Source organism: Perognathus longimembris, chromosome 1 (genome assembly GCF_023159225.1).
Source record: "Perognathus longimembris pacificus isolate PPM17 chromosome 1, ASM2315922v1, whole genome shotgun sequence".
Classification (NCBI taxonomy): domain Eukaryota; kingdom Metazoa; phylum Chordata; class Mammalia; order Rodentia; family Heteromyidae; genus Perognathus; species Perognathus longimembris.
The window spans coordinates 57,673,460-57,699,646 of NC_063161.1; the positions used below are offsets into that span (position 1 = coordinate 57,673,460).

Here is a 26,187-nt window from a genome sequence, read left to right on the forward strand (position 1 = left end):
CTTCCAGGGTTCCTAGGAGAAAATTCCTAGGTCCATGTGAATAGCATGTAGCCAGAATTCCCAGTGCCTGACACCTCCTCCTTCTCAAATGGGGCTCCTGAGGGCTGAACACCTCGCTACTGGCCCACATTTCCGGCTCCAAGAGGCAGGTGGTCTGGCTCCACAACGGAACGACATCAAGATCACACCTCACAAGTGACATGGCTGTGACCACAACAAGCATGACTTGAGCCCCTTGTGTATGGCTTCTGCTTGCTCTTCATGGCCCCATTAGGGACCTGTGAGCCCTCAAAACCTTCTCCATAACCTGCCTCTTCAACTCCATTTCCTCACCATGTTACCAAGATCTGAGAGGCCCCTGGGTCTTTTACTAATAACTCCGCCTATCCTTTTCTTCCTTCTTTCCCCTCCCCCCTCCCTCCACCTTTTTTTAGGTGGTTTGGACATCTGAACTTAGGACCTCACACTTTAAGGAATGCACACTACCATTTGAGCCATGCCTCCAGTCCCTTTTTGCACTAGCTACTTTCCAGTAAAGTCTCCTTTTATGCCTTGGCTCACATAGGCTGCAATGCTATTTGTGTGTCCCTCTGTCTCTGAGGATGACAGGCATACACCACTGTGCCTAGTCACTGTGCTCCCACACAGCTTGGGACAATACACTAGCCATGAACTATCTATGAGATTCCCAGATGATTCCAGTCTCTGCCCCCCAAGTAGCTACAATAACAGGTGTGAGCCATCATGCTGATCTTCCTTCCCTCCTTAAAAGTTACATTAGGCTGGGCATCTGTGGCTCTGCCTGTACTCCTAGCTACTCAGGAGGCTGAGATCTGAGAAACTGCAGTTCAAAGCCAGCCCAGCAGAAAAGTCCATGAGACTTTTTTTTTTTTGCCAGTCCTGGGGCTTGAACTCAGGGCCTGAGCACTGTCCCTGGCTTCTTTTTGCTCAAGGCTAGCACTGTACCACTTGAGCCACAGCACCACTTCTGGCTTTTCCAGAAGTGATGCTGAGGAATCGAACCCAGGGCTTCATGCATGCTAGACAAGCACTCTACCACTAGGCCATATTCCCAGCCCAAGTCTGAGAGACTTTTTATCTCCAATAAACTACTCAAAAAAGCCAGAAGTGGCACTGTGGCTCAAGTGGTAGAGCACTAGCCTTGAACACTAAGAGGTTGAAGGACAGCATCCAGGCCTTGAGTTCAAGCCCTAAGACTGGCAAAAAAAAAAAAAAAAGAAGGAAAGGAAGGAAGGAAGGAAGGAAGGAAGGAAGGAAGGAAGGAAGGAAGGAAGGAAGGAAGGAAGGAAGGAAGGAAGGAAAGCATTAGGGGCAAGGCACTATGACTCATGCTTGTGATCCTAGCTATTCATGAGGCTGAGATCTGAGGATCACAGTTGAAGGCTAGCCCAAGCAGAGAAGTCTGTGAAGCCTCATATCTCTAGTTAAGCACCAAAAAGTGGAGCTGTGAAGCTTAAATGGTAGAGCCAGAAGCTTGAGCAAAAGAGCTCAAGGGCAGTGCCCAGGCCCTGAGTTCAAGCCCCAGGACTGGCACACACATAGTTACATTAAAGTTCCTCCTTCTAGTAACACCTCAGCCCACACTCCACTGTGCACTGTGTCTACCCAGTTAATCCCAGCTCTGGACACATCCGGTTTCCTCCGTGTCTGAACCATGCTGGGTAAAGCTGCCTAGCAGTACAGGATCATCAACCCCACCGAAGCCCTCACCCTCACCCCTGCCTAGAAACTCCAGGGCTTGCTTTGGCATTTTCCTGCCATCCCATTCTCCATGACTGAACCAAAGCACCAAGTCCTGCCCTGTACTCGCCTCTCTCTCAGCAGCGGTGAATCCTTAACATCTAGGTTGAAACCCATAAGCCACAGGTATCCTCAGAGACACAATTACACAATCGGAGCCTTCACTAGTGTGAACCGAGCAAACCCTGGCACAGCACCACACCAGAGCTGTGCTTTCCTCCGGACACACAGCCCCTTTTACTTGTCTAAGTGCTTCCACCTAGTGCAAAGAGACCACCCAGCAGCCAGTCTCCCCCTGCTGTGCCTTCTCACTCTACTTCCTCTTCCTCAACTCCTTCAAGGGGGAGTCAGTATTTACTTTCTTCTTGTTTTCCTGTTTATTTCATGATCTACTAGAATCTGGGTTAGTGTCCCCAACACTGCCCCCCAAAAAGAGCTCCACCTAAGGACATGAGTGGCCCCATGTCTTCTCAGGAACCACTGAACCCAGTGGTTCTCAGAGAAGGCAAGCTTTGCATCCAGTGTCTGGAAGTCTCTGTCATCAAGAAGACAGAGGTCCCACTGGCCATTTCTGTCCAGTTGACAGAAACCAGGAATGTTAACAAACATCCCACAATGCATAGGATAGCATCAACCCCAACGTAAGGCTAATCCAAGCCAGGCGCTGATGGCTCATGCTTGTAATCTTAGCTACTCCGGAAGCTGAGATCTGAGGATCACAATTCAAAGACAGTGCAGGCAAGGAAGTGCATGGAGCTATGACTCAAAGTGGTAGAGTGCTAGCCTTGAGCGAAAAAGCCCAGGCCCGGAGTTCAAGCCCCATGACCCACAGAAAAAAAAGGAAAAATATAAAAAGAATAATGCAGCTCAAGATGCCAGAGGGCTGAGGTGGAGCAACTGTTCTAGCTGGATCTCTAATACAACATTGCAGTTAATCACTGGCTACATGTGCTTCCGGGCATGCTTCCTGCACCTCCTCCAGAGTCTGCATCCACCTACCCATCTAAGAGTCACCACCCCACATTCCATACAGATGCCAGGCTAATATATCACTCCTGACATTAATTCTTGGGGAGTGCCATATCCATGCCTGACCCTTCTGATATCCTGTCCTTGCCTCTCTATTCTGCCTCCACCCTCACTCTAATGCTCACAGCCCAGACTCCATCTTTACCAGTCACTGTACCTCCTCTTCTGGGGGAGTGCCAACCAGAGGTCCCTGTGCTTAGTCCACAAGGGGGCACTCCTGAGGGAGGCTGGCACCCTTCTGTGGTGGGGTCTGGTGGTAAGTCTTCAGGTCATTAGAAATGTGTCCCTGGAGAGTTACAGGGCCCTGGCCCACTCCTACCTCTCTCCCCCCAAACTTCTTGTCATGAGGGGAAAGCCACAGGGATGACTCATGAAGAAGCTCTAACACTAGGAGCCAAAATTTCCCTTTTCAAGTTGACTATCACAGATTTCTGGGTTTTGTCTGTGTATGTTGGTACTAGGGCTTAAGCTCAGGGCATGGGTGTGGTCCCTTAACTTTATCCTCAAGGCTAGCACTCTACCACTTGAACCATAGCTCCACTTCCTGCTTGCTTGGTCACAAACTGGAAATAAAGAGTCTCACTGGCTTTCCTGCCCAGGCTGACTTCGGACCTTAATCCTCAGATCTCAGCCTCCAGAGTAGCTAAGATTACAGGCACAAGCTTATCTCAGGTTTCTGTTACAGGGACAGAAAGCTACCATGACACAGACATCCTCCCACCATTGTAAGCATTTTCCCTCCACAATCCCGGTTTACTGGGACTGCATATCTCCAAGATTCCAACTTTAAAAGTGCCAACCTCCACTACCATCTGCATCCACAACCGCGTGGCCTCCCCTTCCTCATACCCACTGGCCTCTGCCTTGCAAACCTCCACTGACCCCCTCCCTCACCTTTGTCTTGCTTTGCTGAAGTAATCAAGAGAAAACCCAAGTTGGTGAAATCAAACTCCTAGCCTACTCAAGCTTGGCTTCAGTAGGACAGGATCAGTATCACTAAAGGGCTGCCACTGTGGTCAGGTGATCACGGTCCACCCACCCCACTCCCAGGTCATTCACGCTCTCTCTCAAAGGAGGCGGAGGACTCGTCCTCTCTGCAAATCTCTCCTTTCTAATGCCTTGCTTGTATTACTAATCAATGATCAGCAATCAAAAAGAAATGCTCCTTTCAATGAATTCCTATTCTTGCTCCAAAACTCCGGCTACCCTCCTCCTCCTCCTAGGTGTGAGGGAAGGCCTGCAGCAGCAGTGGCCTCACCTCCCCGCCCTAGGACACCACTCCAAACGCTGCTGTCCCTGCTGGACTGTCCTCCCCTCTTACAAACAAAATCCTCTGCCATTTTAAACTCTGACCTGAGATCTTCCAAATAATATGCTATTTCTTTTTCTTATTTTGTTTCCTGAGGCCAGGTCTTGCTATGTATGTCACCCAGGCTAGTCTTGAACTTTCCAATCCTCCTACCTCAGCTTCCCAAGTGCTAGAACAACGAGTGAGCCACCATATTCAGCCCCTCTGTAAGCCTGTTCAGAGAGAAAGCAAAGGAAAGAAAGGGGATGGGGAGAGAACAGAGGGGAGGGGAGGGGAGGGGAGGGGAGGGGAGGGGAGGGGAGGGGAGGGGAGGGGAGGGGAGGGAAGAAAGGGAATAAACAAAGGAAAGGAACAGAAAGCAAAGGGTGTATCTAAACTTCATGTACCCAATTCTTATCCCATTCTGTTTTGGATCCTTCTTATTGAGGTTCTAGATAGCACTAGTCAAGTGAGATATCTCTTGTTTTGATGGTCATCTCTTCATCCTCATCCACAGCATTTGCTTGTTCCATTTCTGCTTCTTCAGTAGGTTCCCAGGAGACCCTTCACTGTCCTTCACATGTCTCCAATCTTTTCCTCATCTTTTGACCTGTTAATAGTAGAGTCCCAGGTCTCTAGTCCTCAACATCTGTGTGTGTGTGTGTGTCTGTATGTGTGTTTCTCTCTCTCTCTCTCTCTCTCTCTCTCTCTCTCTCTCTCTCTCTCTCTCTCTCTCTCTCTCCTGGGATCAGTGCCTTTATAGTCAGGATTTCTACAAATAGCCTAACTATACCTTTCCCCATACTGGATCCTTAATCCCAATGCTTATTCAGTTCCCCTTGGGTCTCCTCCAGGGCACCTGCAGTGAGCAGAGCCAGATGGCCTGGACCTTTAGCTCTTAACCATGTGAGAATGGGAGTGGGGTGTGTGTGTGTGTGTGCAGCGCTGGGTTTCCCCATGCAAGAATGCTGCAGAGCCAGGTGCCTGTGGCTCACGCCTGACATCCTAGCTACTCAAGAGGCTGAAATCTGATTGCAGTTCAAAGCCAGGCTGGGCAGTGAAGTTCAGGAAACTCTTATCTCCAATTAATCACAAATACACATAGAAAAAGCTGCAAGTGGAGCTGTGGCTCAAGTAGTAGAGTGCTAGCCTTGAGCAAAACAGCTCTGGGACAGTGCCTAGGTCCTGAGCTTGAGCCCCAGGACCGGCACATGCACACACACACACACACCACACACAAATGTTAATCATATTTTTTATCATGCTTTAAAAAATATATATCCGAGTCACCCTAGCAAGCTCACCAGGTTTCTATGGGTGCTGCCACATCCTCCTGCTGACTCCCTCCCCGATACCCACCTGACCTCAGAGCAGGGCTAAGTCATAGTTTCTGGTATCTCCACAAGCTCTGGTACAGCAAGAACACAGGGGCCTTCTGTCCACATTTCTGCTCACCCCTTCTGCATCCTAGCACAGACTGACCCTACTCACTTGCCTCCATCCACAAAGCAGAAAGGGCACGCAACCCAAGTGTGCAGGTGACAGACAGTCCACTAATGACAGCCAAGAAGACAGAAGAGCAGTAGGGGTGCAGTCCTAAACACAGGAAGATTGTCCTACAACCACATGGTGGGAATGACAAGACCTAAACAGACTCCACACCAGAGCAATGCTTGGTCTGCCTGGGCTGAGAAAACTGCAGCTGACTTCTCATACCAGAAGCGAGCCCCACTTTCCCAGGCTTTAGTCTAAGTGCAAGAGAAACAAATGCTAAGGAAACAAACTAGTCACCATAAAACATTTTATTCTCTCTTGTTCGCCAAACTATATAAATAGCCTCTGTTATTTATACCCTCTGTGTTTTATACACCAGGCTCTTAATCTTTCTAAAATCTGAACTATTTATTGGAGAATAAGGCCTGTGTAAACAAGGTCTCTGTTTTGCTTTATTTCAGTTCAACTCAGCAAACTAGAGTTGGACCTTCCAAAATGCTAGAGAGAAGAAAAAAAAAATACAATACTGATCTTTTTTTCCCTCCAGCTCTTTTCATTCTTCCCAGTGTCCTTTCTCTTTTCAATTCTGCTCCTGCTTTTGGGTTTTCATCAATCCCAGGTTCCTTTTATCATCCCGTTTCTGTTTCAAAAAATTCTAGTTTGGATCAACTTACCCAACTTGGTGTTGGCATACGCCTGATCCCACCTGACTGTCTTGGTTTTCACTAAGGCTGCAGCCTTCGGCCTGCCAAGAAGGCCACTGTGAAACGCAAGGCAGCAGCACTCTCTGGGGTGCCCCATGCTCAAGGCTCCTCCTCCACACCTCCAGTTTGTTTACCATGGAGACAGCAGTCGGGTTTGCCATGTGTTTATTACTATGAGGCTGGAAGCACACTGGCTTGGGATACCAAGGAGAAAATAGAGGCTGCTGTTTATGTTCTCTACCAATGAATAAATAAATAAGCAACAGGTAATGAGCATCGGACATGTGATCAATCTATAAAGCACCAGATAATCACAGACTCTTTTTCTGCACACAGTCTAACCCACGATTAGAGGGAGAGTACAGAGGGGCAGAGAACTCTTACCAACCACTCAGATCGATCAACATGAACAGCTTTCAAATCCACCACTGTAGTCTTGAATCTTGAGGCACGTCAATGGGAAAAAGAAAAATTTTATGTGCCAGTCCTGGGGCTTGAACTTAGGGCCTGTATGCTGCCCCTGAGCTTCTGTGCTCAAGGCTAGCACTCTACCATTTGAGTCATAGCTCCACTTCCAGCTTATTTTAGTAGTTAAGAGGAGATGGGTCTCATGTACATTCCTTTCCAGCCTGGCTTTGAACTACCATGCTTAGATCTCAGCCTCCTGAGTAGTTAGGATTCCAGGCATGAGCCATCAGTGCCAGACATTATGATCATTTTTTAAAGAGAGGATTTATCTTAAGAATGTCCTTCTGAGGCTGGGAATAAGACTTAGCGGTAGAGTGCTTGCCTTGCATGCATGAAGTTCTGGGTCTGATTCCTCAGTACCATATAAACAGAAACAAGTAAATAAATAAATAAAGCCAGAATTGGCACTGTGGCTCAAGAGGTAGAATGCTAGGCTTCAGGAAAAAAAAAAAAAAAAAAAAAAAAAGCTCAGGTCCTGAGTCCAAGACCCAGGACTGGGGGAAAAAAAAATGTCCGTCTGGCTTAAATGACCTTAGAGTTAAGGTTAAAAGAAATCTCTCCAGAGAGTGAATATTTTCAGCAACTCTATGCTCTTCCCACAACCGTTCAGTTCCTAGTATAGACTACTAACTGGTAATTAAAATGTAGATTCCGAGAAGTTAATACTAGCCAGGAGCTAGTGGCTCATGCCTGTAATCCTAGCTACTTAGAAAAGTACAATCCAAGGATTATGGTTGGAAGCCAGCCTAGGCAGGAAAGTCTGTAAGACTTTTTTTTTTGGCCAGTTCTGAGGCTTGGGACTAAGGGCCTGAGCACTATCCCTGGCTTCTTTTTGCTCAAAGCTAACACTCTACCACTTGAGCCACAGCACCACCTCCGGCTTTTTATGTAGTACTGAGGAATTGAACCAAGGCTTCTATGCATGCAAGGCAAGTACTCTACCACTAAGCCATATTCTCTGTCCTTATCTCCAACTGCCAACTCCAAAAAGCCAGAAGGGGAGCTGTGGCTCAAGTGTAGAGCATTAGCCTTGAGTAAAATAATCTAAGCAAGAGGCCCTGAATTCAAGCCCTAGTATTGGCACCAAAAAGTTCTTAAAGGGCAGGGGGGAGAATGAGGGAAGAGGTGACACTGCTCAAGATGCACTGTACTCATAAACTGACATGTTCAATTGAAACCTCTTTGTATAACTACTCAAAGATTAATTAGCTGGGTGCTGCTGAAGCCAGCCCAGGCAGGAAAGACTGTGAGACTCTTTTCTCCAATTAACTACGAATAAGCTAGAGGTGGAGCTGTGGCTCAAGTGGTAGAGTGCTAGTCTTGAGAACAAAGGATCAGGGGCAGTGTCCAGACACTGAGTTCACCGTGCCCCCCCCCGCAAAAAAAAAAGATAATAAAAAATCATATATCTATTTAAGGAGTGGCTCCATGTGTTTGTATCAGTATCCTACTCAAATTTAAAACATGTGTGAATTCTGCTTTTGGAATCTAGCTGCAAAAAGTACAAAACTGCTCTGCTTTTTAAGACATGGGCATACTGGTAAGCGCTCACAATTTTCTATCACTGAAAATCTCATTGCATATAATGGAGAAGTCACTGAATACTATGTCTTTCTATTATACCCAAGTCATTTTCCCAGTAGGTGATCTGCAGCTGCACCACAGGAAAGCCCCAGACTTGGAATAAAAATGGCACTGTGGATGGTTTCATATGCAATCATTTTTTTCAGTCTGGAGCCCTGGCTGGTTTTCCTTACTCTTGGTTGAATGGAGTGGGAAATCCATAAAGTGTGAATAGAAAAAGACTATCAATAATGCAGTCCTGCTCTGCTGATTACTGGAGGGACGAATGTCTATTGTACTTGGAAAACAAACCAAGAAAAGATCTTTGCATTGCTAAAGCAAATGGCAGACCAGCCATTTACAGAGGGACGAAGCTCAGTGAATGCAGGTAAGTCTGGCATGCTTTCTCCCAGCACATCTGGAGTAATAATCAGGGCCGAGTCAGAGGACCACTCTCTCCTTCCCATCTCCTCTCTCCAAATGAGCTTCATATTAAAAAATCTATTTAGTGAAGGCCATTTCGCAAGGCATCCTGTGTGCTTCATTTTCCTTAAACAAGGCATTAATAAAATCACAGTAGCATCTAATAAGATTTTTAATTCCTTAAGGGTAGAAACCATGGCAATCTTTAATGAACCTAATTGAGTGGGAGCATATTAGTTCTCTTAGAACAAACCACAGAACCCTTTCATTTAACAATTCTGCATTACTGAAGGTTCCAGAAGGATATAAGAATCACACCAGTCCACTATAAATGACCAGCACTGGTCAATGTAGTATATGTGCTCAATAAAGAACGAGGCCCAGAGTCACTAAGAGCAGAAATTAGAAGCAACAGAATCCGTGAATGAAGCTGGAGGGTTTTGTGTTTTTGAGCCAGTACTGGGGCTTGAACAAAGGGCATGGGCGTGGTCCCTGAGCTTTTCTTTTACACAAGGCTAGTTCTCTACCTTCAAGCTACAGTTCCACTTCCAGCTTTTTGGAGGTTAACTAGAGATAAGAACCTAGGCTGGCCTCAAACCCAGATCCTCAGATCTCAACTTTCTGAGTAGCTAGGATCACAGGCGAACCACCAGCACCCAGCATGAAGCAGGAGTTTTGAAAACACCTTTCCATGTTACTCTGGAGTAAGTTTCCATTTGCAAGTCTGGGAGCAGTGAGATGGAGCCGCATGTATCCCTCACAATGCCATGGTACTCAGAGAGACACAGCCTGCCACAGCTGGAGCCAGTGAACAAAGGAATTCATTGAAGGAATCTTCTCTTCTCCCTTTTGAGCAACTTCTAGCTAAGCAATACAAACTCAAGACGAAGCAGCAGTACTCACAAACTCTGGGGTTCGGAAATCCTGCTGGTTCTCCAGTGATCCACAATTGGGGATGATTGTCTGTTCAAAGTTTTCCAACACTAAAGAGAAATGGAGAAATAAATGAATAAAGTAGGAAGCTTAAAGCATAGCTCTATTTAAAACAACCCACTGAAGCAACCATATATATGAGCGGCATACTTGCGGTCTATGTTTCACGCTTTCAGCTTAGCAAGGACACCTCAAACCTTCAGCAACTGTTTCATCCATGGCACAATGCTGTACTGGTAAACATATCAGGCCTTGCACTCTAGTGGCTCACACCTACAATCCTAACTACTCAGGAGATGGAGATCTGAGGATTAAGATTCAAAGATCCATGGTCAACAAAGTTTGGAAGACTCATCTCCAATTAACCACCAAAAAGCTGGAAGTAAAGGTATGACTCAACTGGCAGAATGGTCAGCCTTGAGTGAAAAAGCCAAGTAATCCTGTGAGATCCTGAGTTCAAGCCCTAATACTGGCATAGAAGGAAAGGGGAAAAGGAAAGGAAAGGAGAAAAGGGAAAAAAGAGAGAATCAGGAAAAAAAAAGAGAGAAAAGGGAAGAATAACAAAGAGGAAAAGTGAAAGGGGAAAAAAAAGAAGAGGGGAGGGCAAAGGTGGGAGGAGGAGGTGAGGAAATCCCATCATGGTACTTATGATACATTATTTTATGTCAAAATCAGCAAGCCAATAAAATGTAACGCTTGCATGTATTTTGACATGAGTACTGTAAAGCTGAAAGGGTGACTTCACTCTGACATCGAGATTCCTCTGTGATTTTATATCCAAGTTAGGTGCCCCTTATCTGAGGTCAGCAGAGGGACAAAGCTGTGAGAGCTCATCTTCTTTCCTTACCCTTCCCAAAGACATGGAAGAATGCATTTTGCCTGAAGAGAGGGAAGACTCAAGATGCACTGATTACCCAAATGCTCTAGTTAAAGGCATAGATGCTGCCTGAAAGGACTTGTGAGAGAAAAAAATGGAAGTATTTATAATTCTAGTTATTCTTCTGGTCATGGAAATGGACAGATTTCCTGGTTAATGTCAATGCAGAGCCAAAAGCTAACTTTCAGTGAATCAGAACAGAAAAGGCTTCATGGAAACAATCATTCAGGTAGAACAAAGCCCTCTCTCCACCTAAAAGCATACTGAGATGGCAAAAGATTATGACGCTAATATGGTAATTATGCTCCTATGTCAGGGCACCAGGAATTGTGGAATTCTCATTTCTGGACTCTAACATAACTGGGGTAAAAATTCATACCAAGCCCAAGTGGATCAGGCCTGTGATCGTAGCTGCTCAAAAGGCTGAGAGCTGAGGATCGTGGTTCAAAGCCAGCCAGAGCAGAAAGTCTGTGAGACTCTTATCTCCCGTTAACTACTAGAAATCCAGAAGTGGCACTGTGGCTCAAGTGGTAAAGTGCTAGCCCTGAACAAAAGAGCTCAGGGACAGTGCCCAGGCCCTGAATTCAAGCCCTATGACCAACCAAAAAACAAACAAACAAAAAGATGTACTAGCAAAAATGAAATAGTCAAAATTAAGGTGACATTTTGAAGTCTTTGGGTTAAAATCAAAGAATTGGAGACAATTCTGAAAAGGTAAATGTTAACTTTGTTGATAGAAAAAAATCAGCTTTTCTTGTATCTTTTCAAATACATTTTCTTTTGTGTGTGCGTGCCTTTCAAGTATATTTTCAGTACTGTTTCTATTTCCTGTGTTAGAAAAGTATGAGTACTATTTTGAACTGTATTGTCATTAATTCATTTAATTTCAGCGCTTAGCACATAAAACATTTAGAACTCTATGTCACATGTTCGGCACCGCAAGGCTAGCTAGAAAATGGCAAACTAATACAACAAAATTTTTAAAAGACCTTTGAAGCTAGGCTCTGGGGCTCACACCTGTAATCCTAGCTACTGGGGAGGCTGACATCTGGTGATTTTGGTTCAAAGCCAGCCCCAGGCAGTAAAGTCCTGGAGAATAACCACCAAAAATCTACAAGTGGAGCTGTGGCACGAGTAGTAGATCACTAGTCTTGAGCAAAATAAATTCAGGTACAGTGCCCAACTCCAAGCACCAGGAATGGTGCACGCGCACGCACACGTGTGTGTGTATGTGTGTGTGCACGTGCACAGACAGAGCTTTGATCTTGACCATCAAAGGATCAAGAGAGGGAGGGGGCTGGGGATATGGCCTAGTGGCAAAGAGTGCTTGCCTCATATACATGAGGCCCTGGGTTCAATTCCCCAGCACCACATATACAGAAAACAGCCAGAAGTGGCGCTGTGGCTCAAGTGGCAGAGTGCTAGCCTTGAGCAAAAAAAGAAGCCAGGGACAGTGCTCAGGCCCTGAGTCCAAGCCCCAGGACTGGCAAATAAATAAACAAATAAACAAACAAACAAACAAACAAATAAATAAATAAATAAAATCAAGGGAGCCAAGGGCCATACACTCATGTCTGTAATCATAGCTACTCAGGAGGCAGAGATATAAGGACCAAGGTTCAAAACCAGTCAAGTTAAAAAGGTCTGTGAGACTCTCATCACCTATCAACCACCAAAATGCCGGAAGTGGAGCTGTAGTTTAAATAGTAGAGCAAAAAAGGTCGGGGACAGTGTCCAGGTCCTGATTTCAAGCTCCAGCACCAGCACTAAGAAAAGAAAACAAGTGCTTTGTCTAACATGTATAAGGCACTGGACTGGATCCCCAGTACCAACGAGAGGGGGAGAGATGGTATACATTTATTTTTTTTCATTCAATCATTCATTTTGGATTTTTTGAGCCAGGATCTCTCTGTATAGCCCAGGCATTCCTGAAACTTATAATTCTGTTTCCATCCCTGAAAACTGGGAACCATCATGCTTGGCTGAGAGAATGCATTTTTTAAATCGTAGAATAGTAAGACTGAAACATTAAAGCATCAAGAAAGGCAGTACTAGCTATGACTCACTTATTTCACATTCTGAAATCAGAGGCTCAATAAAAATATCAAGAGGCCTGGTCATTGTCACAGGTTGATACAAAGAGAACCTGAATGAACCAGAACATGCGATTCGGTCATCCAATCCTCCAATTAAAAATGGAGCAACGAAAATTTACTATCTCAGTCATGAAACCAAGAGATGACCTATACCATGCTGCAACCTTGCGACTGGAACACAAACTGGCCCATAAAAAGATCCATTATCTCCAATTTTATAACTTAGATAATCTATCACCTATCAGAAAACATAAAACAGCAGCAAACTCATGGGTCAAAAACCAAAGTGCCTGATAAAGCAGAGCCCGAAAGTGAAGGTAAGCAGAATCAGGCAGAAATATTTACCTAACATGAGAGCACCACATGGCAGATAGACGGGCTGGGCTCTGATGATTAATTTATTATGGTGATTGGCAGCCATTGAAATCATCAGAAACACAGTAAACATATGAGTAAGAACAGTTAAGATTAGAAGAGGATGAGAACTGGAGGTGAACCACAGAGGGAGAGCATTGCCTAACATTCAGATTCAACTCCCAGCACCATAAATATATGTGCATGCATGTGTGTGCATCTATGTAAATATACACACGTACATGCATGCATACACATGTGTACATATATACATGAACGCATACACACCATGGGACAGTACAAAGGGCACTGGTTATAAACTTAGGGCATTGAATGGGTTCAAGATCTGACTCAGTAATTTTTCTGCTGCTCAATTACATAATCTTGGGTTTGCTTACCGGTTTATCTGATGCTAGTGATAACATTACCCTGGTAATGCCAGAAGGTTGTACAAAGATAAAGATAACATGACCATTCAAAACCATGTCATAGAAAAATAAAGCACTCTGCAAAGAACATTCACACACACCCAAACTCAGCAGTGTGCAGAACTGGAATAGAAATGTACTGAGCATATTCACCTGCGCCTGGCACTTTTGAAAAATTTGATCCTAATTAGCCTTATTATATCATGAGCCCCTGGCACCCAGCTTTAATCTTATTTCTGAAGAATACTATTTTGGGGTTGTTAGGCACCTCAAGGCAATCTCCAAAAGTTATGCAGTGGGAACCCGAACCTGGCTCCAAAACTGGTTGTCTTTTGAATCTGTGAATTTTGTCTGCAAATAGTTATGAATAATCCAATAGGCACCCCAATATTAAAGTTGATTAGGAATTGAAATAGCATTATAAATAGAAATAAAAATAGTATCTACAAATAACTGCCTCAATATATAGTCAGAGATATGACACATCTGAAAGAACAATGAAAACATGAATAAAATTTACTGACACAGCAATTATAAATGAAAGACCTAATCAAAATGCTCTACAGAGCCGGGCAACAGTGGCTCATTCCTGTAATCCTAGATACTAAGGGTGCTATGATCTGAGGATTATGATTCAGAAGACAGCCTGGGCAATAAAGTCCGTGAAACGTGGGTTTTTTTTGTTTTGGTTTTGGTCCTAGGGCTTGAATTCTAGGCCTGGGCACTGTCCCTGAGGTCTTCAGCTCAATACCACTTGAGCCACAGCATCATTTCTGGTTTTCTGGTAGTTAATTGGAGATAGGGACTTTGCTGCCTAGGCTGACTTTGAACTGTGATTCTCAGATTCTCAGATCTCCTGAGTAGCTAGGATACAGGTGTGAACCACCAGTTCCCAGCTTCATGATACTCTTATCTCCAACTAACCATCAAAAAGCCAGAAGTGGAGCTGTGGCTCAAGTAGCAGAGTGCTAGCATTTAACACAAAAGCTCAGGGACAGAGCAAAGGCATGAGGTTCAAGCCCCAGGATCAGCACAAAAATACTAGTATTACTACTAATAGTGGATCATAAAATACAAAGAAGGAAAGGTTTCTAGCAAGAGATAAAGATGCCTGTGTTCTACTACATAGGGTATTGAACTTGAATCAGAAGACCAAAACATAGCCCAGTCTTGTGTTGAGCACATCTCATAATCCTGTCTCTTATTTCTGCATCAATAAAACTCAGGCCATAATATCTACATCACAGGTCATTGTGAACAATCAATAGACATATGTACATACAAACATGATTTGAAAGTTGTTTACAACTATGTAAGTACTGATTGTTCATTTTGCTTCAATCTTTAGTAAGTTTTCATTTTGGGGTTTGTTTCTGGAGCTCATTTTGCTGGTTATTTTGGAGATAGAGGTTCACAGACTTTTCTGCCCAGGCTTCAAACTAAAATCCTCCAGATCTCAGCCTCATGAGTTATCTTGCATTACAGGTGTGAGCTACCAGCACTGGCTTGATTAACTTCTATTAGACACGTACCACGCAGTAAGACCCTGCCTCTGAGGGACCAGCAACTTTGTCTCCCATATAAGAAATAAAAATTGAAGGATTCAGTGAGCACTCCAGACAGAAAATACTTAGAATGACATTCAACAGAAAAAGGATGAAGTTTGGTGACGGCTGGAGAATGAGGGTAATGAAAACATCAAGAATGGCCCCCTGTTTGGGATAGGTAAGTTGATGATAACCCATTATTTACAAGGAAAGCTAGATAGAGGTGCAGAGCCTTTGGGGAAGGCATTATTTATTTCCCATAGTACAAGGCAAATCAACATTTATCCTAAATTGCTGAGTCCTCCAAGCCTACAACTGCCTACTACTGGAACCCAGCCAAGAGCCAAAAATGTCCTTATTCCAACAAAATTTAGATTTTCATGAATGACCTTTTTTTTCTTCCCCTCCTCCCTCTGTCCTTTCCCAGAAAAAGTAGCTGAAGTGGGACAAATAATTCCAGAATTACCTCTGTTGAGAAGAGAGAGGCTAGGCAGGGAGAGGGAACACTCTTCCATTCCTCCAGATGTGGAAAATAAAGAACTCCATGGAGACCACAGTTCAGATTTACAGTTCACATTCCAAAAATAACTGGAGCACTTTGGGGTGTGTGTGAGAGAGAGGGGTTCAATGAATTGCATGACAGTAACAAGTTAGGCTGTAAAGATTCTCCAAGCTCAAAGTGAGAAACACAAAGTCACATTTGAAGCAGGTGGCACAAGCCTGTCATCCTAGCTACACAGGAGGCTGAGATCTGAGGATGTCTGTACAAAGCCAGTCGGTAGAGGATAGTCCGTGAAACTCATCTTTGAGCTGTGGCTCAAAGGGGTAGAGCTCTAGCTTGGAGCAAAAGAACTCAGGAACAGAGCTCAAGAACAGAGCCCAGGTCCTGAGTTCCCCCACAACCAACAAAAATTTAAAAGTTACATTTGAGGGAAGTAAAATCAACATTGCTTAGGCCAAAGTTCCTATTCAAATCTATCTGCTGAATTAATGTTACCCTTGTCTAAGCTTAAATTTAGTTTTGGTCAATTAACTAAATGAATTATCTTAAAAGCAGAGACGGTCAAGGTAAACTTGGAAAGAAAAATTGGTGCTCAACAAGGTACCAAATATCTCAAAACTTAGCTGGGTGCCGGTAACACACTTGAAATCCAAAGAGGCAGGAGGCTGAGATCTAAGTAAGGATAGAGGTTTGAAGCCAGCCCAGGAAGGAAAAGTCCATGAGACTCTTATTCAAATTCACTACCAAAAGAATGGAAGCAGAGTCGTGACTCAATTGGTTGAGCATCAGTATTGAGCAAAAGAAGTCCAAGTGACAGGGCAAGGCCCTGAGTCCAGCCCCTAGTAACAGAAATCAGTTCTCAGATACAGACCCATGATGTCTCAATACTATTCCTACTTCTACACTGTCACTCAATAATAACATTTTGGATAATGATGAAAGCCAACTTGTATTTAATTCTTCTGTTGTTCATGCTTTTGCTGTTAATGTCTAGGAACCTACTGCCAAATTAGAGGTCACAATGATTGTGTTCACGTTCTCTCTTAAGGGTGTCATGATTTTAGCCTTTATAGTTAATTGATCAACTCTTAAGTGTTTTCTGTACGATTTGAGGTACAGATATTGCCTCATTCTTTGTGTGTGGAAATCCAGTTAACAGAACACTGTTGAAGAGACTCTTCATTGCTCTATGTGTGTACTTTGTGCACTTTTAGAAAAATTGTTTTGGAGATAGATATATTAGTTTACTTCTGGACTCTGGACTCCTCTGTCTTAATGCTATACTGTCTGATTGCTGTAACTTGGACTCCTATCTTAACACTATACTCTGAATGCTGTAGCTTTGCAGTAAGTTTTGAAATCAGAATGTATGAGTCTTCCAATTTGGTTCTTTTTCCAAATTTTCTTGGCAATGTGGTGACCCTTTTAACACCATGTGAAATTTGAGGCACTCTTACATTTAACCAACACCTTCACATTCAAAACCACCTATCACATAATCAAAGAGTAAGGCTGTTTGCTCTTGCTGAATTGGTCTTTTCTTAAAAAGCTTGGCTCAAACAGTTGCAGTTCTCTAAAAGACAAGTGATATTAATTATAGGAAATATGTTCTAATCACATCTCAGAAGGCTATCCCTTTTCAAGTTCAAATAATTCAGGTCTTTTAGGACCCCTGAAGATCTCAGATAAACCCTGAGTTTGTAGCTGGCTATGGTTGAGGGGAGATTTGGTTCTGGTCTCTGGTCAGTCACTTCCTAGATGACAATGATAGTGCATGCCCTGGCGATGAAACAGGATACCACTCATAAATTCCTACTGGCTATAAAAACTCAAAGCACATCTGAATCACAGCTCCAGGCTTAACCTACCAGAGGTTCCCCAAATCACCTTTTTACAGCATAGGAAGAAGGACAGAAATTAGGAGAGGAAAACAAAAAACATATAACCAGACGCTGATGTCTATATTTGCATTCTAGCTACTCAGGAGTCTGAGATCTGAGGATCGTGTTTCAAAGCCAGCCTGGGCAGACAAAGCCATGAGATTCTTACCTCCAATTAACAACGCAAAAGCCAGAACTGAAGCTGTCACTTGAATGGTGGAACATCAGTTTCAGAGGAAAAAAAAGTCAAGCAAGAGCAAGAAGTTGAGTTCAAAATTATGTCTCTGCATTCTCTTAACCTAAACCTTTCATGCTAACTGTTGTGTTTGAGTATTTGCAATTTAAAATAATCCTCCACATGTATGTACTGTCCATCACCGTGAACTTGAAAACAAGGTGCAGAACAGCACCTCTCACACAAAAATTCACATGATATAGCCACACAGAGATTCACTCTGGGGGCAGGGTGGGAGACGTTAAACAGAGAGTCTTGTGTTGGTTCAGTTCCCATTGCTTCAATGAAAATAAGATTTATCTAGTTTTACAACTAAATAAGTTGCCAGAAATGTTTTTCCATTGCTTTTTGGATGTTTTGATTGTAAGAACAACAGAATGTACCCAACACACAATAACAAATATTCAAACCCCATTTATGGACACAGGCCCCTTATCTCAGAAAGGAAGATACAGGAATAGAGGAAGGACGCCCCCTAGACTACTACTGTCTAGTCCACTACCATGGCCCAGACTCCTACCACACAATCAGCTCAGCTCCTCTCACTGTCCATCCCACAAGTATTTAACTATATCAACATTACTCTAGTGAGCAACTACAAATAAATTCTAACACTGTGAGTGATTACTAAATTTGGTAACTGGAAAGAAAATTGGAACTCATCTACCATGCTTAATTATTGAACTGGTAGAAGAAAAGTTATTAAAATCTTCCTGGCATTGATGACTCATGCCTGAGGCTGAGACCTGTACACTGAGGTTCAAAGCCAGCCCAAGCAGAAATGTCTATGGGATTCCTATCTCCAATTAACAAGCAAAAAGCCAAAGTGGAACAGTAGCTTAAATACAAGAGTGCCAGCCTTGAACACTACAGCTAAGTGAGAACACAAGGTCCTGAGTTCAAGCTCCACTACCAGCACACACACACACACACACACACACACACACACACACACACGTCATTAAGAACTAATATTAGCAAAGGTTCAGGGAACAATTGCACATATTGGCAAAATTAGGTAATAGTTTTCTGAATGGTAATCTTGTAAATATAAAAAGTTTTAATGTTACTCAAACCACTTGATCTTATAATTCTACTTCAAGTACATAATACCTGAATGCTTAAATCACTTGGACAATGATAGCATGACAGTATAGAATGTGATTATCCAAAATAATTAAAAGAATGTTCATTAGCTGGGCACTGGTCGCTCAGACCTATAATCTCAGAAGGCTAAGATCTAAGAGTCATGGTTCAAAGATAGCCTGGGCAATAAAGTGCTTGAGACTATTATCTTTAACTACCAAAAAAAGCTGGAAGTGGAGCTTGAGTGGTAGAGTGCTAGTCTTAAGTGAAAAACAATGAGGCAGTGTCCAGGCCCTGAGTTTCAGCCCAGTACCTTACCTGCACACAAAAAACAAAGCTGGGTGCTGGTGGCTCATTCCTGTAATAATCCTAGCTACTCAGGAGGCTGAGATCTGAGGATCCTAGTTCACAGGAAATGCCATGAGATTCTTATCTCCAATCAACCACCAGAAAACCAGAAGTGGCACGGTGGCTCAGAGAGGCAGAGCATGAGCCTTGAGCAGAAAAGCTCAGGGACAGCTCAAGTTCAAGCCCCATGCAAAATAAGGAAATAAAAGCCACATGTATTATATGACATAAGACTTCATGGAGATAAAAATGAGTTGAAGGAAAAAAAAAAAACCTAAGAAGTAGTGGGATGTTATGAGATTTTGCTCTTTATTTTTAGTACTTGTCTACCTGAACAAAAGCTAAACATGAACAAATCAAAAGCACCTCCACCTTAACCTGTCACTCTCCTCTGTGCCTTCTCCCCACCAAGCCTGCAGTTTATTCCTCCTGTCTTCCTGCTTCAGTGCATGTTCTCAAACCCAGGAAACAATCCAGCCCACACTCCCAGATACCTATCCCTCATCCCTCCCCCCACACGCAATTCCTCACCAAATCCTGTTAGCCTAGGGTGCAAAATTCCCCCAGAAAGCCAGCCATCATTCCCCACTCCCACAGGGCCTGCCTGGACCACCACCCTGAAAAGCCTTTAGAAGGATTGTATACTCTCTAGTGCCTACTTGACACTTTCACTCCTAAAGTCATTTCAGCCTCCAATGGCCCCAGAGGAGCAGAGAAGCCAAGTGCTTCTAATACTACTGAACAAGAAGAGCAGCAGAATGGAATCTGAATCCAGGACCTAGGGGTTGTGAACCACCAGCTCTCTCTCAATTATTGTTTATGTCTCTGTACCATGTTCCTGAGATACTAAACAGCCCCCACTGGGTCACCTTGCCCTGCTAGGCTCAATTTTCTTTTGGTACTTAGGAATACTGAGTATTTAAATTCCATGAGGGCAGAAGATTTCACATTGTTCATAGATGACTCATAAAAATCTCAGACCTATCACATCCTAGGTGGGCTATGTAATTCAGACACCCTCAGTGTCTGCCCCTGAGAAATGAGTACAGTATTTCCCTTCAGTGTTTAGCAGGAGACTACTTGAAGTAAACACTCACCAAGTATCAACCACAAAGGAAAATGGTGAAATGCTATATTTAAACTTTACTCACACTCTTTTCCCTTTTTAAAAAAACAAGGGTATATAACCTTCAGAGTATGGAGAAATAAAAATGCCAGTGTTAGTTCATTAAATATGAGGCTACATTGAAAAGAAGGCATGAGGATGAAAATGAGGGCATGCTTAGTATATGCAAGGTTCCAGCTCTGCAAATAATAAAGTAAATATTAAAAGCCCAGTGCCAGTATTGGGCTTGAACTCAGAGCCTGGGTACTGTCCTTTAGCTTTTTCTCTCCAAACTACCAGTTTAGCGACAGCTCAAATTTCCAGCTTTTGTGGGGGAGGGAGTTCATTTGAGATAAGAATCTCACTGACCTTCCTGCCTCGACTGACTTTGAACTGCGATCCTCACATCAGACTCAGAGTTAAGATGATAGGCTGAGCCACTGGCGCCCAGCAAAAGGGGTCTTTTAACTCTCCACATACTCCTTTCATCAATTAGTTCCAGCAGGAAATAATTTTACTTAGTAAAGAAAATTTTACTTAAAACCAATTATTAAGGGCTAGGGATATGGCCTAGTGGCAAGAGTGCCTGCCTCATATACATGAGGCCCTGGGTTCGATTCCCCAGCACCACATATACAGAAAATGGCCAGAAGTGGCGCTGTGGCTCAAGTGGCAGAGTGCTAGCCTTGAGCAAAAAGAAGCCAGGGACAGTGCTCAGGCCCAGAGTCCAAGCCCCAGGACTGGCCAAAAAAAAAAAACCAATTATTAAAATTTTCTTTAAAAAAGAAAACAGATGCCATCACATGGACACATCCTTAAATTTCCTTACTGAATCAACCAAATACTTGTTTTACCATTCAACCTGCATGTATTTCTTGCATGCCTACTATATGCTAGCAAGGGGTAGGCTCTTTTATAACTTGATATTAAAAAAAAAATGCTGAGAACAGTGCCACACACCTGTAAACACTGGCTACTTAGGAGACAGACCAGAGGATAGTGGTTCACAGTCAGCCTAGGCAGAAAAGTTGGCATTACTTCATCTCAACCAGTGACCAAGTATGGTGGTGTATGATATCAACCCAGCAAAAATGGCGGGCACGGCCTTGTGTGCCTGTCATCCCCAGTGACAGTGAAGTACAAGGAGGCGAATCTCAGTCGAGGTTGGCCTAGAATAAAGTGTGACACTGCCTTGAAAACAACAAACTCAAAAAGGGACTGGAGGCATGGCTCAAGGGGTAGAGCATGTGCCTAGCTAAATGTGAGGCCCTAAAATTCAATTCCCAGTAGGCCCCTAACAACAAACAACAAGTATCAGAGCTCATGCCTATAATCTAGCAATTAAGAGGTTGAAATCTGAAGATCACAGCCAACCCAGGCAGAAAAATGCTTAAGACTCTTATCTCCAGCTAACCAGCAGAACACTGGAAATGGAGCTGTAGCTAAGGTGGTAGAGTGCCAGGCTTGAGCAAAATAGCTAAGGGCAAGTGTTCCAAGTTCAATTCCACAGTACTGCCACAAAAGAAAAAAAAAAAAAGACCCTCTCTTGGGGCAATACAGTAGTAGCATAATACCAAATGAACATTCCCTTTGTTTTGTTTTGGTTTTTGCCAGTCCTGGGGCTTGAACTCAGGGCCTGAGCACTGTCCCTGGCTTCTTTTTGCTCAAGGCTAGCACTCTACCATTTGATCCACAGCGCCACCTCCGACTTTTTTCTATATATGTGGTGCTGAAGAATCGAACCCAGGGCTTCATGTATATGAGGCGAGCACTTTACCACTAGGCCATATTCCCTGAACATTCCCTTTGAAACCACATTTTACTTAAGAATTTCTTCCCATACACATTTTAAAAAATGCAAATACAGAAAGTGGAGCTGTGACTCAAGAGGTAGAACATTAGCCTTGCACACTAAAGCTCAGGGACAGTACCCAGGCTCTGAATTCAAGTCCCAGGACAGGCACCAAAAACAAAAGCAAGAAAACAAACAAACAATAAAAACTATACAAGTATGTTTGGGCATTCAATATAGACAGCAAAAACATCTAAATAAAACTCAAATATCCGGATGATACTATAAAACACAATAAAATATTACCCATTTGCTTTATGTAGTAGCATATCTAAAAAGAATATGAAAAAAATCAAAGTTTAGAAGACTTCATAGCAATAAACCCAAAGTATGTGTTTGTGTATGTGAGCCTATGCACAGAACAATCTAGAAGCGCATATATATATACATATATATATACACACACACGCAGCTCAGTGGATGAACTATGGCTATACAGAGGAATGTAATGACAAGAGACAATGACAAGCTTAAGACTTTTATAATGAGTATATATTGCTCAGTAACCAGAATAAAACAATAAAGATTTGATCATCATAAAATGTTAAAACAACTTTAATCAGCTCTCGTCAGCACTGTACCTATTGCACTTACCACAGTTTCACATCCCTCTAGCTGGCTCTCTTTGGTTGGGTAAGCTACCCAGGCCTCCCTCTCTCCTCTGCCCTCACAGCCCAGCACCACTCTGTGGAACTGAGTTGCTGCCCTGTCTTCCCCTTCCCCTCTCGTACTGAGGCCCAGGACATGGACCCCGACCCCCTCACCTCCCAGCTGGTCATCCATCAGCAATTTTCTACCCTTCTGAAGTCCATCTCCTCTGCAGCTAAAGACACTCTGAAAATAAAATGCTCACCAAGAGCTTTTTTTTTTTTTTTTTAATTCAAGGCTGGCGATCTACCACTTGAGCCACAGGCCCACTTCTGGCTTTTTGGTGTTTAACTGGAGATCAGTATCTCATGAACTTTCCTGTCCAGGCTGGCTTCAAATTGGGATCCTCACATCTCAGCCCCTTGAATAGCTAAGATTACATGTTTGAACCACCAACTTACAAGTGTGTGTGTGTGTGTGTGCGTGTGTGTGTGTGTCTATCCTGGGGCTTGAATTTGGGGCCTGGGAGCTGTCCCTGAGCTTTTTTGCTCAGGACTAATGGTCACCACTTGAGCCATAGCTCCACTTTTGGCTTTATGGGGTAGTTTTTAGAAATAAGATCTCACAGACTTTCTTAGCCAAGTTGCTTCAAACCACAATCCCCAGATCTCAGCCTCCTGAGTAGCTGGGATTACAAGCATGACCCTCTAGCACTTGGCTAAGAAAAATACTGCCTTTGTAATATGAAACATACATTCCTCTTACATATCCTCATAAAATATAATGGAAGAGAAAAACAAATAAATAGGAAGGGTAACTGACAGAGGCACAGGGGAAATTATTAACATTAATCAGCAAAATGAAAAGAAGGAAAAATGACTAAACACACATTTCTACATGCATTATACAAACTGCAATATTTGAGTTATCTAAGAGGGAGAGAAGGAAGGAAGCAAAGGCTCCGCCTGCTCTCTGAGCACAAGGATGATATGGGAAGGAAAGAGGTGGGTCTGGAGTAAGACGAGGATTTGCAGGGCAGGGCACAATGTCAAAAGGGCTCACTGGGCCTATGGGTTCTTTCCAGAGCAAATGCTTTAAAGAATCAAAGCTGAGTCCCCACACAGTGAGACCAAAGGAGGACACTCTTAGGAGAGGACCACAAAGGTGCAGTGTCTATGTACATCTGATCATATAAAGTCATATTTACCAAAATGAACTGCAGGAAATGGAAACAAGAGGTTTTTTTCTTTGCTGCTGTTTTTATTTTCATTTCCTTTTTGTCTTGTTTGTTCATTCATCTGTCTTTGGTAGGATGAGGGAGACACAGAAATGGAGAGACAAAGGGTTAACAAATCCAGCAGTGTGGTGCTTACTGGACACTGTGGGGAAAATGAACTGTACAATTTGTGGGTGGGGACAGGAGGGGAAAACTGGGAGAAAGGTGGCATTGGACAATAAGAAATGCACTCTTTACTTGACTTACATAACTGTAACCACTTTGTATATCACCTTTATAATAAGGAAAGAGAGGGGGGAAAAAAGAATCTAAGCTGGGCCAGTAGCTCATGCCTGTAATCCTAGCTATTCAAGAAGTTGAGATCTCAGGATCATGTTTCAAAAGCCAGCCAGAGCAGTAAAATCCTTGGGACTCCTATCTCCAATTAACCACCAAAACACTACAAGTGGAGATGTGGTTCACATGGTAGAGTGCTGGCAATGAGTGAAAAAGCCAAGTGACCCTGAGGCCCAAGTTCAACCCCTAGTAACTAGCACACAAAAGTAAAATTTACAAAAGAATGTCACCTTCTTTTTTGCTTTGCTGTCTTTTACATGGTCGCAAAGGGCAGTGGGAGAATTAAAAACTTAACAAACCACCTGGAGATTCAGTCCCAGTTATCAGATTCTACCCTAGCAATTCAACTCAAATGAGCTGCCCAAGGGAACTCACAAAGCACCACCCTAGCAAACAGGGTCAATGATTCTGCACACCCTTTTTTTTTTTTTTAGCAGTTTTTTTTTGTTTTGTTTTTTTTTTTTTGTTTTTTTTTCCAGTCCTGGGCCTTGGACTCAGGGCCTGAGCACTGTCCCTGGCTTCTCTTTGCTCAAGGCTAGCACTCTGCCACTTGAGTCACAGCACCACTTCTGGCCATTTTCTGTATATGTGGTGCTGGGGAATCGAACCCAGGGCTTCAAGTATACGAGGCAAGCGCTCTTGCCACTAGGCCATATCCCCAGCACTATGCACACCCTTTTTAACCCCTCACGTCATTGTACTGACCACAGACATGATGATCAAATCCCCCCATCAAAACCACAGTGACAGGCAATGGCCACCATCTTGCCCTGGCAGCTGAGAAAAGCCAGCTTGAAAGAGAGAAACAGAATCCAGCTGAGCCTCTTATCTCTCAGCACAGGCTCTGACAGAAGGCTAGCTTCCTGCGGGGAGCATGGACACAGAGCCAAGGGGAAAAATAGACACTCCTTGTGATTATCTTTCCTATTCTTCTGTTCACAGCTAACCTGATCTACATAGCCAAGTATATTTTGGAGATGAGCTGTCATCAGGGGAAAAGCCCAGAAAAGGGGAGGGGGGGGTCGGCACTTTTAACCTTTCAACCATTCCTAGTTCATGAAAATATAGGTTTCAATATGTGGGAAATTTTACTTGACAGCTGTTGGAATGATTGAGAAATGAGAAAAACAGCTGCATACTGGTGGCTCAAGCCTGTAATCCTAACTACTCAGGAAGGTGAGATCTGAAGATCACAGTTCAAAGCCAGCCCAGGCAAGAAAGACTGTGAGACATTTTACCTCCAATTAAACACACACACACACACACACACACACACACACACAGCCTGAAGTGGTGCTATGGCTCAAGTAGTAAAGTGCTAGCCTTGAGGGAAATATATATATAAATATAATTTTTTTAGGGACATCACACAGGCCCTGAGTTCAAGCCCCAGGTACTGGCAAGGAGGAGGAAGAAGGAGGTAGAGGTACAAGAGGAGGAGAAATATAAAGAGAAACTTCAATTTCTAATTTTTTACGTTATTACTGTTATTATTTTGGTGGTGATACTGAGGCTTGAGGCCTTGCTCTCTCACTTGGCTTTCTCAAGCTCAAAGTTGGCACTGTACCACTTGAACCACACTTCTGCTTCTAGTTTTTTTGTGTTTTTTTTTTGCTGACTCTGTGGACTTATCTTCCCCAGGGCTGGCTGGAACCCTGCTCCTCACATCTTGGCCTCCTGAGCTGCGAGGATTACAGTTGAAACCAGCCAATCCATTTCTCATTTCTTTGACTGGTTGTTCCAGTTCTGTCCACTATTCTGCTGTTAAATTACACATAATTATACTTTGACTTCTTCTAAATAAAACTGTCCCATGGATAAAGAGAGACCATGAAATGAGCTCCTGAAGTACTTGGATCATATGAGGATGAGAAAGCTGAAATGTAAAGAACATGTATAGCCGAACTAGGACTGTGTAGCAAATTCTGACAACTCCAGGTCTCCAAAGTGCTGGACTGGAGAATTTCTACTATTCTCCACCCTCACTCTTCAGTGCAAAAGAATCACAGAAATCTGTTTCATCATGTATGTGTTCAAATGCAACATAAATAGC

The 26,187-nt window shown here is 43.4% G+C and overlaps 1 protein-coding gene across 2 annotated transcripts in view; it reads right to left on the reverse strand.

The window, feature by feature from the left end:
* Ano6 (anoctamin 6) overlaps window positions 1–26,187 on the reverse strand; it is a 158,474-nt gene that overhangs the window by 87,160 nt on the left and 45,127 nt on the right. For both annotated transcript variants that reach the window (XM_048365969.1, XM_048365975.1), the window contains one exon: window positions 9,634–9,713. In XM_048365969.1, coding sequence (XP_048221926.1) covers window positions 9,634–9,713 — 80 coding nt within the window. The remainder of the gene's footprint in view (window positions 1–9,633; window positions 9,714–26,187) is intronic.